Source organism: Orcinus orca, chromosome 17 (assembly GCF_937001465.1).
Source record: "Orcinus orca chromosome 17, mOrcOrc1.1, whole genome shotgun sequence".
Classification (NCBI taxonomy): domain Eukaryota; kingdom Metazoa; phylum Chordata; class Mammalia; order Artiodactyla; family Delphinidae; genus Orcinus; species Orcinus orca.
The window spans coordinates 77,778,542-77,792,648 of NC_064575.1; the positions used below are offsets into that span (position 1 = coordinate 77,778,542).

Consider the following 14,107-nt stretch of genomic DNA (forward strand, 5'->3'; position numbering starts at 1 on the left):
GTAGTAAAAAGAGCCCAAGACCTGCATTTGTGTAAAATATTCCCCGAATGCTGTGTTTCAGACGTGTTCTGAGAATCTGGGAATACAAACCTTCCTACCTCTGCATCAGAGTCACAAACTCCCTCCCCAAATCCATTCAAGTACCAGCCTCATTACAGCAACAACCCTGACTGTGGAGTACACAGCCGTGTCTCAATCCAGAACCCAACAGTCAGTCAACAAGTATTTGTTGAATAATCTTCCTACTCAATCCTCATTCTCCCCTTCTTCCTAATGCAATCCTGATTTTCTGAGAAGCAGGAAAATCAAATCTACTTTTGCCATCCTTTCTTGCTGATGGAGGGGCCTTGGATCGGAATTCTGCTCCCCAAAATAGAGGCAGACATCACTGGGCAGGGGTCCCAGAGGAGCTCCTGAAAGGGTGGCCGACTCAGCGGGCAAATGCCTTTTAGGCATCTTGGCTTCTTGCCCTTTGCTCCTTGTCCTTTTTTTTTTTTTCCTGCCTGCGAAGTGGCTGTGATGGCTTAGAGATGCAACCAGTGGTTTCCATAGGACCTTGAGGAAAAGACCTCCCTGTATGGAATTCGCCTTTAGGCCGTCCCTGATAGATTTCTGTACAGCTTTCCCTTGAAAAATCCCCATGCCAGGGAGCTCATCACTTCAAAAAGCAGCTCCCTGGGCAGGTCCATCTGTTACAAAGCCTTAGCTTTAGGTGAACCAAATCTCTCATGGTATAACGACCACCCATTGATCATTATTCTGTCTTAGAGGACACATAAAATAAACAGTTTCTCTTTGTCATGGCAGTATCCCAAATATTTGAGGACACCAACCATATCTCTTCTAGCCTTAGGCCTTGCAGGGTTTTTCTTTTTCTTTTTTTGGTCCTGTTCTGTTTTGCTGCATTTCTTATTCCCATGTTCTGAGTTAAAGGAATACATATATTTTGACGATGCATTCCCTAATCCTTAGTCATCTCTATTTTATAAGCAATCATGTGTATTCAGCACATAATCACACAGGAAAAAGGAGAAAAGATTCTGAAATGGTTTACTCCAGTCAACTGGAAAACCAGCTGACACAGGACAAGGATGTAGTTTATAAGACAGCTCAACAAAATAATTCTTGTTACATGTGAACATTTTATACTGGTATGCTCTTTATATAAAGATGACAGTTTTAAAAATTTACTCATTAAAAAAACCCCAAACATTAATACGATTTAATTTCATACTTAGCTCACGTCTTCACCATGTCCATTTTTATCATTTTCTGATTTAGGAGAATTTTGTGTTTCAAAGATATTTTGCAATTCATAACACCGAGTTAGGCATATAAGTCAGGAAGTGGAGTGGAAGGGAAAGAAAACCCCAGTGACTAATGAATGTGCAAAAGGTATTACACAGATTAAAAGACGTGATCTAGCTGAGAATGCAATTCAAATACTAAATCACAAACGTGCCCAGTCAGAGTCCAGTGCAGAGATATCAAAGAAACAAGGAAATGCGGTTTATCTGACAACACATGGAGCTATAATCCCAGTTCATTGGTTGAGAAGGTGGTCACACAGTTGCATTCACTGGTAGAATGGTTTTATTCCCCTTGGGAGATGGCCAGGCCTCCCCTGGAATGTCTGGGACAGCAACGGTTAATTAATCTACCCTGCATTCTTCTGTACCCTGCAGAGCTGACTGTGAAAAATCTGGGAGTGAGAAAAGCTGGCTTCTGAAGTAACTGCTTAAGTGACCTGACTTCTTAAAATAGTCCTTCATAAACAAACTCACATGATCTAATTTGCGTGTATAAATCCAATTATGTTTCCTGGGAAAGCACAGGGAAGATTATCTGGCTGGGTAGACTAACGTTCTTCTACTCCAGCCCCAAGAAAATGCTGCGGGAGAAATCATTTACAGAACTGATTCTCTTGCTAACTGAGGGTCAGACCTAAATATCCCAGAAATTTGCCTACATTCTGCTTTGGGTACCTTGCATTCCACAGAAAGCAAAGAACATGGTACAAAGCAATAGGCCTAGGGAACTGATACGCCATCCAACTGCATATTCTAGACCTCCTTGTCTCTCAGAGCATCAATATAGTGCCCATTCGTCGGTGAGAGGAAAGGTTTGAGATGAATGTTGCAAGTGTCTCCTATGTTCTGAAAACAAACACATGTAGCATCAACTCAAATAGACACACTTGCGAAATGAATAAATTAGCATCCTAAGAAATATTTAGACAACAGTGAAGTGTCACAGCAGCGTGACTGTAGTAGTGTCCTTTGATTATACGTTGCCAGCAGCACTGAATTTGGGATCAACTTTTTTTTTTTTTAATCTTTCCTTTTAATGCTTGGTTTCACTTATTTTTGATGAGCTCTTAAAATGCCATCAGTCATCGAGGTGTAAATGTGACTAATGTATTTGTCCTACTTAGCATGACACAGCAACAGCTGCTCCAGAAATAAAGTCCTCCCAGTCTTCCCAGTTCCAACCTAATTATGCTCCGACCCGCTGAAACCAGTCAGGTGACATTACCGGGTAGGAAGAAAAACAAATTCATTATGCAGTCTTGCAAAGGCCACACCACACGTCGTTTTACAACTCCCTCTGCATACACAGACGCCAAGCCTATTGGCAACTCCAGGGCAAAGGTGTCTACGGATCAGGGCTGAAGGGATTTAGTTTGTCATTTCAGATGTCATTAAAAATATCCTTTGCAAAGCCTACTCTCCATCACAAAAAACCAAAAAAAAAAAAAAAGGGAAAGGAAAGGAAGGAAGGAAAAGAGAACCAAAAAGGACAGTCTCTTGGTATTTTTCACAAGTAAGAGAGAATAATATTTCCATTTCTGGGCATTCAGAGGAACCCCTTGGGAATGTTGACACACAAATCTGCTTTTGAAAGTCATTTTCTGACAGGCTGGGATGTTGCAATTATTTTTTTTTAAAGCCTATATGAATTTGCCAAAGGAAAATGTACAGAAATGGAGGTATTTGTCGTTTTAAAAAATGCACATCATAACTAGTGAGGCGCGTTAAACAGGACCCCAGTTACACCCATTTAATGGACATTTGTGTTTCCTGAAGTATCTACCTTGATATCAAATACCAAATTGAGATGATTTAAATTACATGTCATTTGCTGTACATTAAATAGTCGTAAGATTCCTTTTATTTGATTCGAGTTAGCAGACATAGATAAAGGACATATAATACACGCATATGTTTAAATTTACACATGGGGAGAGAGATTTGGTAATTCCATTATACTCACTTTGACTTTACTGTGAAGTTAACCCTTGCTTTAAATGATCAGAAACGCATGTTAAAGCACATGCAAAGCCTACTTCTCTCCTGACCCCCACCTGCTCATACCATACACCACTCTCTTACCTGGTATAAACGATGCATTTTCCCCAAAAGGATTTTTTAAAGGCCAAATGGCAAGCTAAAAATCCCTCGTTATTAATCAAGTTTAAAGATCATGATTTAATTAGCATTCTTCTGGCTCTAGTCTTTTCTGTTTCGTTTGGATGTGTGTAAGACAAGGAAGAAAAGGCTGCTGCTTGAGAAATTCAAATCTGACAGCATGACCTTGAGCACTAACTCACCTGGATTTGTATACCTGGCTGCCTTTGCTCATAGAGCTACCTTGGAGAAATCACCTCCATTCTGACACTTCTGCTTCTATGCCTCACCAAGAGGTACAGAGGGCTAATTAGCCACTAGCTGTGACATTTTAGAATCCCAAGAGGGAAGCATCATGCAGCAGTCTTTGTAGTTAAATATTGCTGCCTCTCAGTTTTCCAATAACTAAATGATCTTCATCATCTTATCACTAATGAGCTGAAGAATGAGAATGAGATGAATTTCAAAAGTTAGGTAACTCGTATTATTGTCACCAGCAGTTAAGACAGAATCAAATGCTAACTACAGCAACAGAGCTTAGAATGTATCTCCCTGGTGAGAGAACCTACCAAATACAACCTTATCATTAATATTTTCTTTATACACATAATGTCATTTAGTAATGAATTTTTAGATGGGTAAATTGAACTGGCAAGAGAAACAATTTGTTTAAGAAGTGGAAAATTCTGTGTCGTAGAGAGAATCTGGACAAAGGCACTACTGTCTGTAGCCTGAATCACATAATGAAGCTGATTTAACTTGAAATGAGTGAGGCTCCCCAAGGAAGGAATACCTACAGCCCTAGTGCTACCTGTAGCTGAACTTTCTCAGGGGGAAAGGAAAAGGAATCCTTTGAATTGGGCTTTGAACCTTCTCAGGGCTCCTCAGTATTTCCAGTGCCACTTAGACCTAGAAAATACACGGGGATCACATCTGCCCTGGACAAGAACCTCTTTGGGTGGGAAGTTCACGACTTTCGTCTAACTGTTCACTGAGTGGAGAAAACAAACTATTTCTTTGCTGATAGCAAGGGACCTCCTGGTTGGCCCTTTTAAGGTTCTACCTCGTAACCACAGTGGAAAGTACGCGATAGATAAATGAATACAGGGCGTTCTCTCTTCATATAGGGCATCTGCAGAGACCTGCAGCTTGGTCGTTACCCTGTCAAGCCACAGATATAATTTTCTTCCAGAGGGAAAGAGGAGAAGCCGATTCTCAAGGTTGGGTTAGAGAAGGCAATTATCAGCTCATTTGTTCCTTTTGAAAATGGCATTTTCAGTGAAGTGAAACAGCCTGCCGAGGTGTGTTTACTGTATCCTCATTCTAGCTTCCTGCTTCTTGAAAATGTTAAGTTAAACATGAGCCATCCTCTTAATGGGAATCAAGATTAATGTAGAGAAAGAAGATACGCCAGTGTTTATGGCTTTCAGTTGATAAATTTATATCCCACTGAGCAAGACGATGAGCTAGTTACACAGAGCCTGTTCCCAGCAATTCAATCACTTTCCCCTTAGGATTGCCCTTTGGCTTTTTCATTAAATGTTAATTCGTGGGCTATACGGGGTATTACTCTCTTGAGTAGTGAAACAGGTACCTCTCGCTGCTCTTGAGTCATTTCAAATGCTTATGTTTTTAGAAGGATACCCTCTGAAAGGTTTCTGAAGAATGACTGGCTCTGAGCTAGGATTTGAATCCTGACCTCACCACCTGTCAGGCTCATCATCATTGGGATGTGCCTTTAAAGTTTCTAAGAATCTGTCATTTCTTCTCTGAAATAAAAGTGAAGGATGATACCATCAGTTTGTTAGCACTAGATGTGATCGTGTATGTAAAGGCTCTTGGTTACATGTAAAATATTGTACAGATGTAAAGAATTTTGACTGTGCTTTGATTTCTCCAAAGGTGTTTACGTGTAAAAGACTGCTTTACACACATTTACGTGTGTGTGTGTAGAAAGCTTTCACCAACACAACGTCAGGGGACTTGGCTATTTTCTAATATTGTTTATGCAGTGAGTACTCTTGTTCATTCAGTGATTAAGTGCCTACCACGTGCCTGGCATTTTTCTAGGTGCTGAGGATAAAAGGATAAACACATAGACAATGTCTTTGCTCTTACACGGTGTTTACATTCTTGTGAGGGTGTGGGGCTGGGGGAAAAAAACACAATAAATATAGACCAGTCAGATAATTTCAGATGGTATATGTGTTCTGGAGAAAATAAGACATGTCACTACTAGGGAGTGGCATTTGAACTGAGTCTGGAATATTGAGAATGCGTCAGTCATGTGAAGACCTGGCAAAAATTGTCCTAGGCAGCAGTCACAAAGCCTAAGAAGTGAAGAAGTGGGAAAGAGCTTGGGATATTTGAAAGACAAGAAAATAGAGCGTATATTTGGAGGCTGAGGAGTAGAAGAGACAGAAATATAATTAGCGAGAGAAGTAGCACCAACTTACAGAGGATCCAGTAGGCCATGGTAAGGAGTCAGGATTTTATTCCAGTTTCTAACCGAGGTCGTTAGCAGGTGTTAAGTATTTCTTGTATGTCACCAAACAGGGAAAACCAAACAATACTGATTAAAAAAAAAATCACAGATTCTTTTTTTTTTAAAGCGATTAATTCTCTACTTTATCCACCTACAAGGTCTAGGAAAGACACTTAAACCTCTAGAGGGCGCCAAAGGAAAACCTTTTGTGGCCAAAGCCACAAAGGTTCTTTCAGCACCTAAAATCAGAGGAGAGCGCTCTGCTCGTTCCTTCAGAGTCTGGCAAAAGGTGACACCTTATGAAAAGATTGTTCATCTACATTTGCTACCCAAACAGAAAGTTGAATGAGCTTGGTATACATACACCAGGACTCTGGTTTTCACGCTAAAGGATTGTTTATGATGGGGTGGGAGTAGGAAGACATTTGAGGGTTATTTTTAATCTTCTCCCATCTGGTAGTATTTGAGTGGAGCATAAAACAAATATGGAGCCAAAATTTACTTTCTGGATTCATTTGGCAAGAAAAGTGTCTCTATACTTAGGACTTTGAAAATATTCATAATTTGCTACTTAGGATGTTATTCTAAATACTATTCCAAAGTTACTTGACAAAGTCTTTTAGTAATGTGTACCAAGGAAGGCTACTGCATGAGAAGCAGTGGGTTATGACAAATGGAATTTTCTGCAAATGGTCAGATAGCTATGATGTATTATGAAAACGACTTATAGTGAGAGAAGAGAAGGGGAAGGAAGAAGGAGAAGGAGACAGAAAAGATGAGAAAGGGAAAAAAAGGGAACAGGAGCAAGGAGAGGTCAGCTGACGTCTAGGTACATAATAAAGAAAATGCAAAACAGAAGGAGAGAAATTGGAAGAAAGGGAGAGATTCAGAGGACACTCGGGTTCAAATCCACGTGTAAACAAGATTCAGAAACACAGTTGAAATATAATTTTATATAATCCCAAATTGAGACTTTATCATATATGGGTATTAAAGGTTCATGATTATTCTGAGAAAACATTATGTTTTTTTGTAATCCCTTCTTTCTTTTATAAATTTATTTATTTATTTTTGGCTGCATTGGGTCTTCGCTGTGCGCGCGGGCTTTCTCTAGTTGCGGCCAGCAGGGGGCTACTCTTTGTTGCCATGCCCGGGCTGCTCACTGCGGTGGCTTCTCTCGTTGAGGAGCACGGGCTCTAGGTGTGTGGGCTTCAAAAGTTGTGGCTCGCAGGCTCTAGAGCGCAGACTCAGTAGTTGTGGCGCACAGGCTTATTTGCTCTGCGGCGGCATGTGGGATCTTCCTGGACCAGGGATCGAACTCGTGTCCCCTGCATTGGCAGGCAAATTCTTAACCACTACACCACCAGGGAAATCCCTCATTATTGTTTTTAATAAGAAAAATTCAACGGGTCAGACCTTACTTACAGAGGCTCTCATCCCCCCATTTCATGCCTGATGACCATAGCCATGTACTTCATATGCTCTTTGCTCTACCCAGGGAGACTTCAAAAAGCACCGTAAGAGCAGCCAACCAGATAAGTAACCTAAGCAAATGCATATAGAGCCATCCGAGAAGAGAGAGAATCCCAAATCAACTAGGAGTCCAGCAGGTCAATGATGGGTAAAGCACTCTGACGGTACCAGCGCCCTAAAAGTCATGAGCAGTTTTCATAGGTGTTGTACCTGTTTATCCTAAGAACCATCTATTCAAACCAGACTGCAGGAGGAGCCTCTGATGTCCAAGCACCTCTCATCAGCTTTTTACTTGAAAACACTCCAGCTGATACATTTCCCTCACTTTTATGGAGAAGTTCCCATAAAACTCTCCTGTTATCCCCATTCACTCTCTTGTTACCTACCAGACATTTGGCCAAGAAAGTGCCAGATCATTAATTATCAATTGATTTCAAGGAATTTAAACAATAGAGTCATCATCTAGCTCCTCATTCACAGACAATGAGAACTTTGTTCACAGAAACACATCCATTTTTAATGGGGAAAGATAGGAAGAAAGGGGGAGAAAGGAGAAAGCGACCTAAAGAGTCAGGTTCCACCTAAATATTTCAAACCATCTACATCAAAACACCCCCTTTCAATCAAGCAAAACTTGCATTCTCTGCCAATGACATGCTTGCTACCCCTCTCCACCAGCCCCAAAAGTCCTGAGGTTGATTTATTCAAAGCATTGGGGTTGGATCCTGTAGCAAGAGAAGATAGCACCTTAGATCCCCAAGGCAATAAAGAAAAAAAACGAGCGTCACAGGCTTGTCTGAAGGACTTAGTGAGATAGCTTAAGTAAGGTACCCAGCACCAGCTATTTAGTATGCGTTTAACAAATGTTGATTCCTTCGAGAACTGAGGATTTGTGGCGCAAAGACACAGAGAAACCTAACTCAGAATCTCAGAGTCCCTTAGGACACCCTGCTGTAACTCTCATGAGTAAAGCTGCTAAGGAGTGGGTCACCTTCTAAATCGGGATGCTCCCCTCCCTTTCTGTGTTTTGCTCCAGAGACTGAGGGCAGCTCCTGGGGGATGTATGAGGGGCAAAAGGAAGACTACTTCTTAGCTGATGTCAAAGAATTACTCACAGAATCAGAGTAGAAGAGTAGAGATGATAGAAACTTTAGAGATCATTTAGTTTCAGTTCCTCTAGAGCAATGGCATCCCACGAACACCCAGGACCTCCTAGGTGCAAGGCACTGTGTCGGGCTGGGGGAGGGGACTCAAAGGGAGAGAGGCAAACCTGCCTCTTAGAAAAGCGATTTCGAAAGAACCCCGGGGAGTCAGGGGACGAGCAAGGCAGGCGGGAGTTACCTGGTTGATGGAAATGACCGCCAGCCTGGGGATGACCCCTTGGAGGACCACCTGCAGTAACGACGTGCCCAGGCCAGCCAGGATGGCCCAGGTGAGCGGCAGCGGCAGCATGCTGTAGGTGGCGAAGAGTGTGAAGAGCACGTAGCCAATGCTGTCTCCCAGGAGCCCATAGCCCAGACCTGCTGCTAAGATCTGGGTGGTCATGGCCACCCAGGTGACCACGCCGCTGTACTGCAGGTAGGTGTGCGAGGTGGTGTCCTTCCTGACCACCACCAAGGCGCAGATCACCACCTCTATGCCCGTGAAGAAGCCCAGCAGGATGCCCTTGAGCGGGTCCATGGGGGCCGAGGCCAGGCTCAAGTGGAGAACCAAGAGGGTGAGTTTGGTCAGCACGTCCAGCACGTTCATCACCACCTCCGATTTGCGCCTCTGGCCCAGGAAATAGCGCTGGTAGAGGCGCTCCAGATCCCGGGACTTGAAGGAGTTGCGCAGGGTGGGGAAAATGACCCCTCGGTAGCTATAGCCCCCCTTGAGGAAGAAATCCGAGTTGCTCGGGGCGCAGTCGAGGTGCAGGAAGCCCAGGTCGCCCGCGCCCCCGCTGCCGCCGCCGCCGCCGCTGCCGCTGCGCTCCGGGAAGACTTTGGTGCAGCCGGGGCTGTGCGCTCTCTCCCCGGGGCCCAGCGCGTAGAGGGGAAGCGCCGAGTCGCCGGCCAGCTGCGACGCGTGGTGGTTGGGGCCGCCGCCTACAGGGTCCGAGGCTTTGCTGGAGCTTCCGCTCCCGCCGCCGCTGCCCCGGTGCCCGTGAACGAAGCGCTGCTCGGTGATGTGCCGCACCGCCGTTTGCCACAGCAGCCGCTGCGGCCGGGAGCCGCTCCCGCCGTCGCCGGCCGGGGGCGTCGGGTGGATGGTGTAGAGCTCCTCGCTGCCGCTAAGGCAGCGCACATCGGAGAGCTCCATGGCGCCGGGCCGCTGGGAGGGAGGCGCAGAACCTGCGGGAGGCCGCGGCGGGAAGGGGTCCCGAAAGACCCAAAGGCGGCCTGGTGGGAGCTTGGCGGCGAGCCCTTCTATCCCCAGCCGCCCTGGGCAGGAGGTCCCCGCACGTCAGGTCATAGTGTGCCCCGGGCCAAAGGGCGTCTGGAAGACCGCCGCAGACCCCTGCGTCCTCGCGCGTCGCCCTCCCGCCAGCCCGCGCAGCTTGGGTGCGTGGCAGCGGGGGCTATTTGTCCGCAGAAGCCGCGGCGCTCTGAGCCACGCAGCCCCCTTCCCGGCCTCTGGCTTCCTGGCTGGGTCTCGACTCAGCGTCTTGGCTTTGCCTTTGCTCTCCAAGAGGCGCCCAGGCGCCTGGGCTCCGTGCTTCAGCTGCGCGCCGGGCGGGTCCTGGCTGCGGCACTGGGCTCGGGACGCCCACGACTCGGCGGCTGCAGGGGGGGCTGGTCGGGGGTGACCGGCAGCGCAGATGGGTGCGAAGTTAGCAGCTCTGGCTGGAACAGAGTCCTTCGGAGAACTCCATTGCGCCGGGATGGGGAGCCGGGGCGGAGCTGGGGGCGGGGGTAATGAAGGGGGAGGAGTGGGGGACAGTGAGGTGGCGGGTGCCCAGCGGGAGGATTGGCGAGGTGGTAGCCTCAGCGCTAACAAGTCACCAAACAGTTAATTTGGAAGTGCGGGTGTGCTGAGGCTCCCTCCCGCGTTCATTTCTGGCTGTCTCCACTTCCTGAGCGAAGACTGACAGCGCAGCGCTGGCTCTGGCCCGACGCATCCCTCGGGGAAGGGGGAGGGCCTCAGGGTCCCAGTCGCGGCTACAAGACGAAGTCAGCCTTTCCAGCTGTGTTTCTGAGGGGTCGCAGCACAAGATTCTCAGCCCCTTCACTTCGCTCGTTGGAATCCCTTTGGCCCGGAGCTGAGAGGTGCAGGAGGCGAGGGCAGGAAAAAAGTGGGGAGGGCTCCAAAGCCAACAGCTCCGAGGGCGAGGAGAAGCCACTGGTGCAGGTCGCTGAGGCTAAGAACCGTAGCTTGGTGGGTGCGGCGGGTGTGAGGTTTGGGCGAGAAGGGAGGCCCGAGGCCGCGGGGAAGTCGCCTGAGTCGCCGCCGGATCCAGGGGAGCGCCGCGTGCCACCCTGGCGCTCTGAAGCGCGCTGCGGGCGCCGGGCGACAGGGAAGAATTTGGAGACCTGTCTGAGCTGTTGGACACCGGAGGAGACTTAGACCCGCCCCCACGCCAAGCCACGCCCCCGGAACGGGGCGGGGGCGGAGTGGCGGTGGTGGCGTGGACTTGGCGCCCAGATCTGGCCAGGACGCCCCAGGTCTTCAAGGCAGCGGCACGGGCAGACCCGCGTGGGAGAGGACGATGGGGTTGGGGGGGCGGGCGGGGCGGGCGCCCCCGACCAGCCCCCGGCGTGGAGATGCAGCGCTCCAGCTGGCCGAGCTGGCCGGTTCCAACGCTGTTCTTTTTTAGGCACTGGCTTTGGTCCTGTGCAGGTGCGGAGCCAGGACTCGTAAGCCGCTTTGCCCACGGACTCCGAGAGCCCAGCGCGAAGGCATAGAGGGTCTCCTTTACGCTCTCCCCACTGGGGCGTCTTTTGGCAAAGCCAACTTTCGGGCTAAAAGCAAAATACCCCCAAGAAGCCGCAATTGCAGAGGCCGGCAGCTTCCTGAGGGAGTCTCTTTACTACACCAATCCGGAGGGATGGAGAGCGCGAGGCATTAGAATGCGAGGGCCCTCGGAGGGCCAAGTTTCTCCCCGCTTACAGTAGGGGTCGAGAACGGAGGGCGTGGGGAAGGCATTTCAGCCGCCCTCTCGAGCCCGGTTTCCCGCCCGCCGAGCTCCGGCGAGCAGTTGCGGACAAAGCCCCTGGCGGAGCTCGGGGCAGATCCAGGCGCAACACGGTGGGCACGTGGTGTCTGCGCCCGCGCCGGGCCGAGCAAGGGCTCCGGGCGCCGGGTCCGCCGGAAGCGCCTTAGTCCCGAGCCCGGCTGTATGTGGCGGAGCCACGGTGGAACTGCGGCTTCAGCCCGTGGAGCCCTGGCCCTGAGCACAGTCAGCTGATGGCCAATGACGTCAGGCCCTGGGCGCTTTCGCGGCTCCCCATGGCTTCCCTTGAAAGCACCAAAGACCTCCACGCTGTTCCCTCAGGCCCCCCTGGGCGGACGATTTCCCCTGCTTTCCCTAGGAGAAACTCCCCTCCCTTTGCTTGCCCTGGGCAAGAATATCTTTCCCGATCTCCCTCCTCAGAGGCACACACCATCTCCAGGGTTATTTGTGTCCACCGTGTCCCAGAAACACGAGATTGCATTATTTCCTTTTTAAGTCTTTCTTTTCCACACACACGGGTTTCGGTTTAAACCCAGAACTGGTCAACTACCTTGCACATAGAATCCCCCCAAAAGTAGAAAGAAGACTCAACATTTTCCCCGATCTCCCTTAACAGTAGATTTCTGGGATGTCATACACACCCTGGAAAAGACTCCTTTAATCCTAATCCCTTAGAGTTGCACTCTACAACTACACCGCTCAAGAAAGGAAACAAAATTAAGTGCTCAATTTTGAATTGAAAGAAGGTCGATTCTATCTTTAACCCAGTTTGTAGATGAATTAACTTGTTAACAAAGTAAAGGTATCCCAGAATAGCTGGACTATTCCGTGGGGCTGGAACTTAAGGGCAAAGCGCTTCCCCCAAAACTCGGTTTTGCAGTTATCTAGACCTTAATGAAATAATCCCAGGTATTACATCCTTGAGAAAGAAATGCTATTTGCTTCTCCCTTCCTAAATTCCTTGGACTCTGCCTGGCCAGCTCTCCTGAAACTCTAGGGTGGGTAATCAATATCTTGACTTGAGGCAGGGAGTCCAATAGGGCAGAGGGCTGGGTGGGAGAGGGAGGCAGGTTACTGCAGACCCTATGCCAGGATGTGTGTGGAGAGCTGTGTCCTGATCTGCAGGCATAGCCCCAAGTCATCTGTGCTAATGAGCATATTAGTAAACTTGGCAGTGGAAGACACACCTCTTTTTTTTTTCTCAATTCTTTCTCCTTGGGAGCCTGAGAGCTCAGCCTGAATAAATGAGGGGTTGAATGCAGATGGAACTTTCCTATGAAAATCTTCCTCCTGGACATATCCCAGGATGATTTATTCAGCAGCAAAAGGAGGCTTGCCAAGGAGGGGGAGATTGGACCCAATCAGATAAAATGACTCAGGCTGATGAATGAGCATAGCATGCTACAGAAAGACGCTCAAAGAATTTCCTGAACTCAGAGGTTGAAACTAACATAGCAGGGAGAAAACATTGCATCTGGTGTACTGACTCCTCTGAAAGTTCCTTTGCTGTAGGGCCGTTAGGGCATGTTGTTTGAAAATAAGAGCACAGATGACACAATTAGATTCAAATGTTATTCTTCTTGTTGGGATGACACAGTGCCGTTCAGACACCCCCAAGTTCTGTTTTTGAATGACAGCATTGGCTCAGTACACATATCAAGAGGCTTTTGGGAATCTGCAAACCACCAAATGATTATCACTTAAAACAAGCGAAGTCAACACACTGCTTTGAGGCTATAATGGACCTCTCATTCATGGTGCTCTCATGGACCTTAATTAAGTGAATTAAGTTCACTTAATTCCTTGCATATTTATTATGGCTGGATCTTGACTATGTTCCAGAGACAGTATTTTGCCAACTCAATGTCTTTTTGTACACAGTTCCCTCCTCTTGGAATTTCCCTCTATTCCCCCCATTTCCCTCCCTCAAAACACTACTCACTTGATCCTTCAAAGCCTGAGCAATGTTGTCTCTGAGCGAAGGCTTTCCTGATATTCCCAGTGAGAATTAATGGTTTCCTTTTCTGTTGTTCAAAAGTCTGTTCTGGTTCCTCCAGTATGGCTCTTACTACAGGCACTGGCTCTACGCCATTGGCTTACCCATTTTTCTCTCACCTCTCCCCATGAAGTGGTGAGCTCATTGAAGGAGAAGACTGATTTTCCCTGGGTCCATATCCCTTAGTTTCTAGCAACTATAGTGTACATAGAGATAATAATAAGATTAGCAAGAATTGATGGCATACTTTTCCCTTTACAACCATCTTTACAACCATTTCATTTAATCGTCCCATCAGTTCTCTGACTTAGAGCCTTCTCTATCTTTTATTATTCCCATTTTACTGGCCAGGGCACTGAGGCTCCATGTGGTTAAGGAACTTGCCCAGGATCTCATCGATAGCAAAATTCCAGCAATCAAATTTAGATTGTATAAATCTGGCTTCCATGTGCTCAATAAAAATGTTACCACAGGCAGTCAACACATTTCACCTAAATAGGACTGATAGACAAGAACATGTGAAGTATATTTTGACTTTCCAAATGCAAATTAAATAAGAGACTTCTAAGACGTTTGGGCTTTGAGAAGTCTAGTAG

General features: G+C 47.3%; 1 protein-coding gene across 3 annotated transcripts in view; it reads right to left on the minus strand.

Moving 5' to 3' along the window:
• ADCY8 (adenylate cyclase 8) overlaps positions 1–11,700 on the minus strand; it is a 218,765-nt gene extending 207,065 nt beyond the window's left edge. For 2 of the 3 annotated variants that reach the window (XM_033419778.2, XM_033419777.2), the window contains exon 1: positions 8,707–10,881. In XM_033419778.2, coding sequence (XP_033275669.2) covers positions 8,707–9,663 — 957 coding nt within the window. In that variant the 5' untranslated portion in view covers positions 9,664–10,881. Of the gene's footprint in view, positions 1–8,706 lie in introns of all 3 variants that reach the window. The other variant, XM_004265316.1, reaches the window with a different exon arrangement.
• Positions 11,701–14,107: the final 2,407 nt, after the last annotated feature.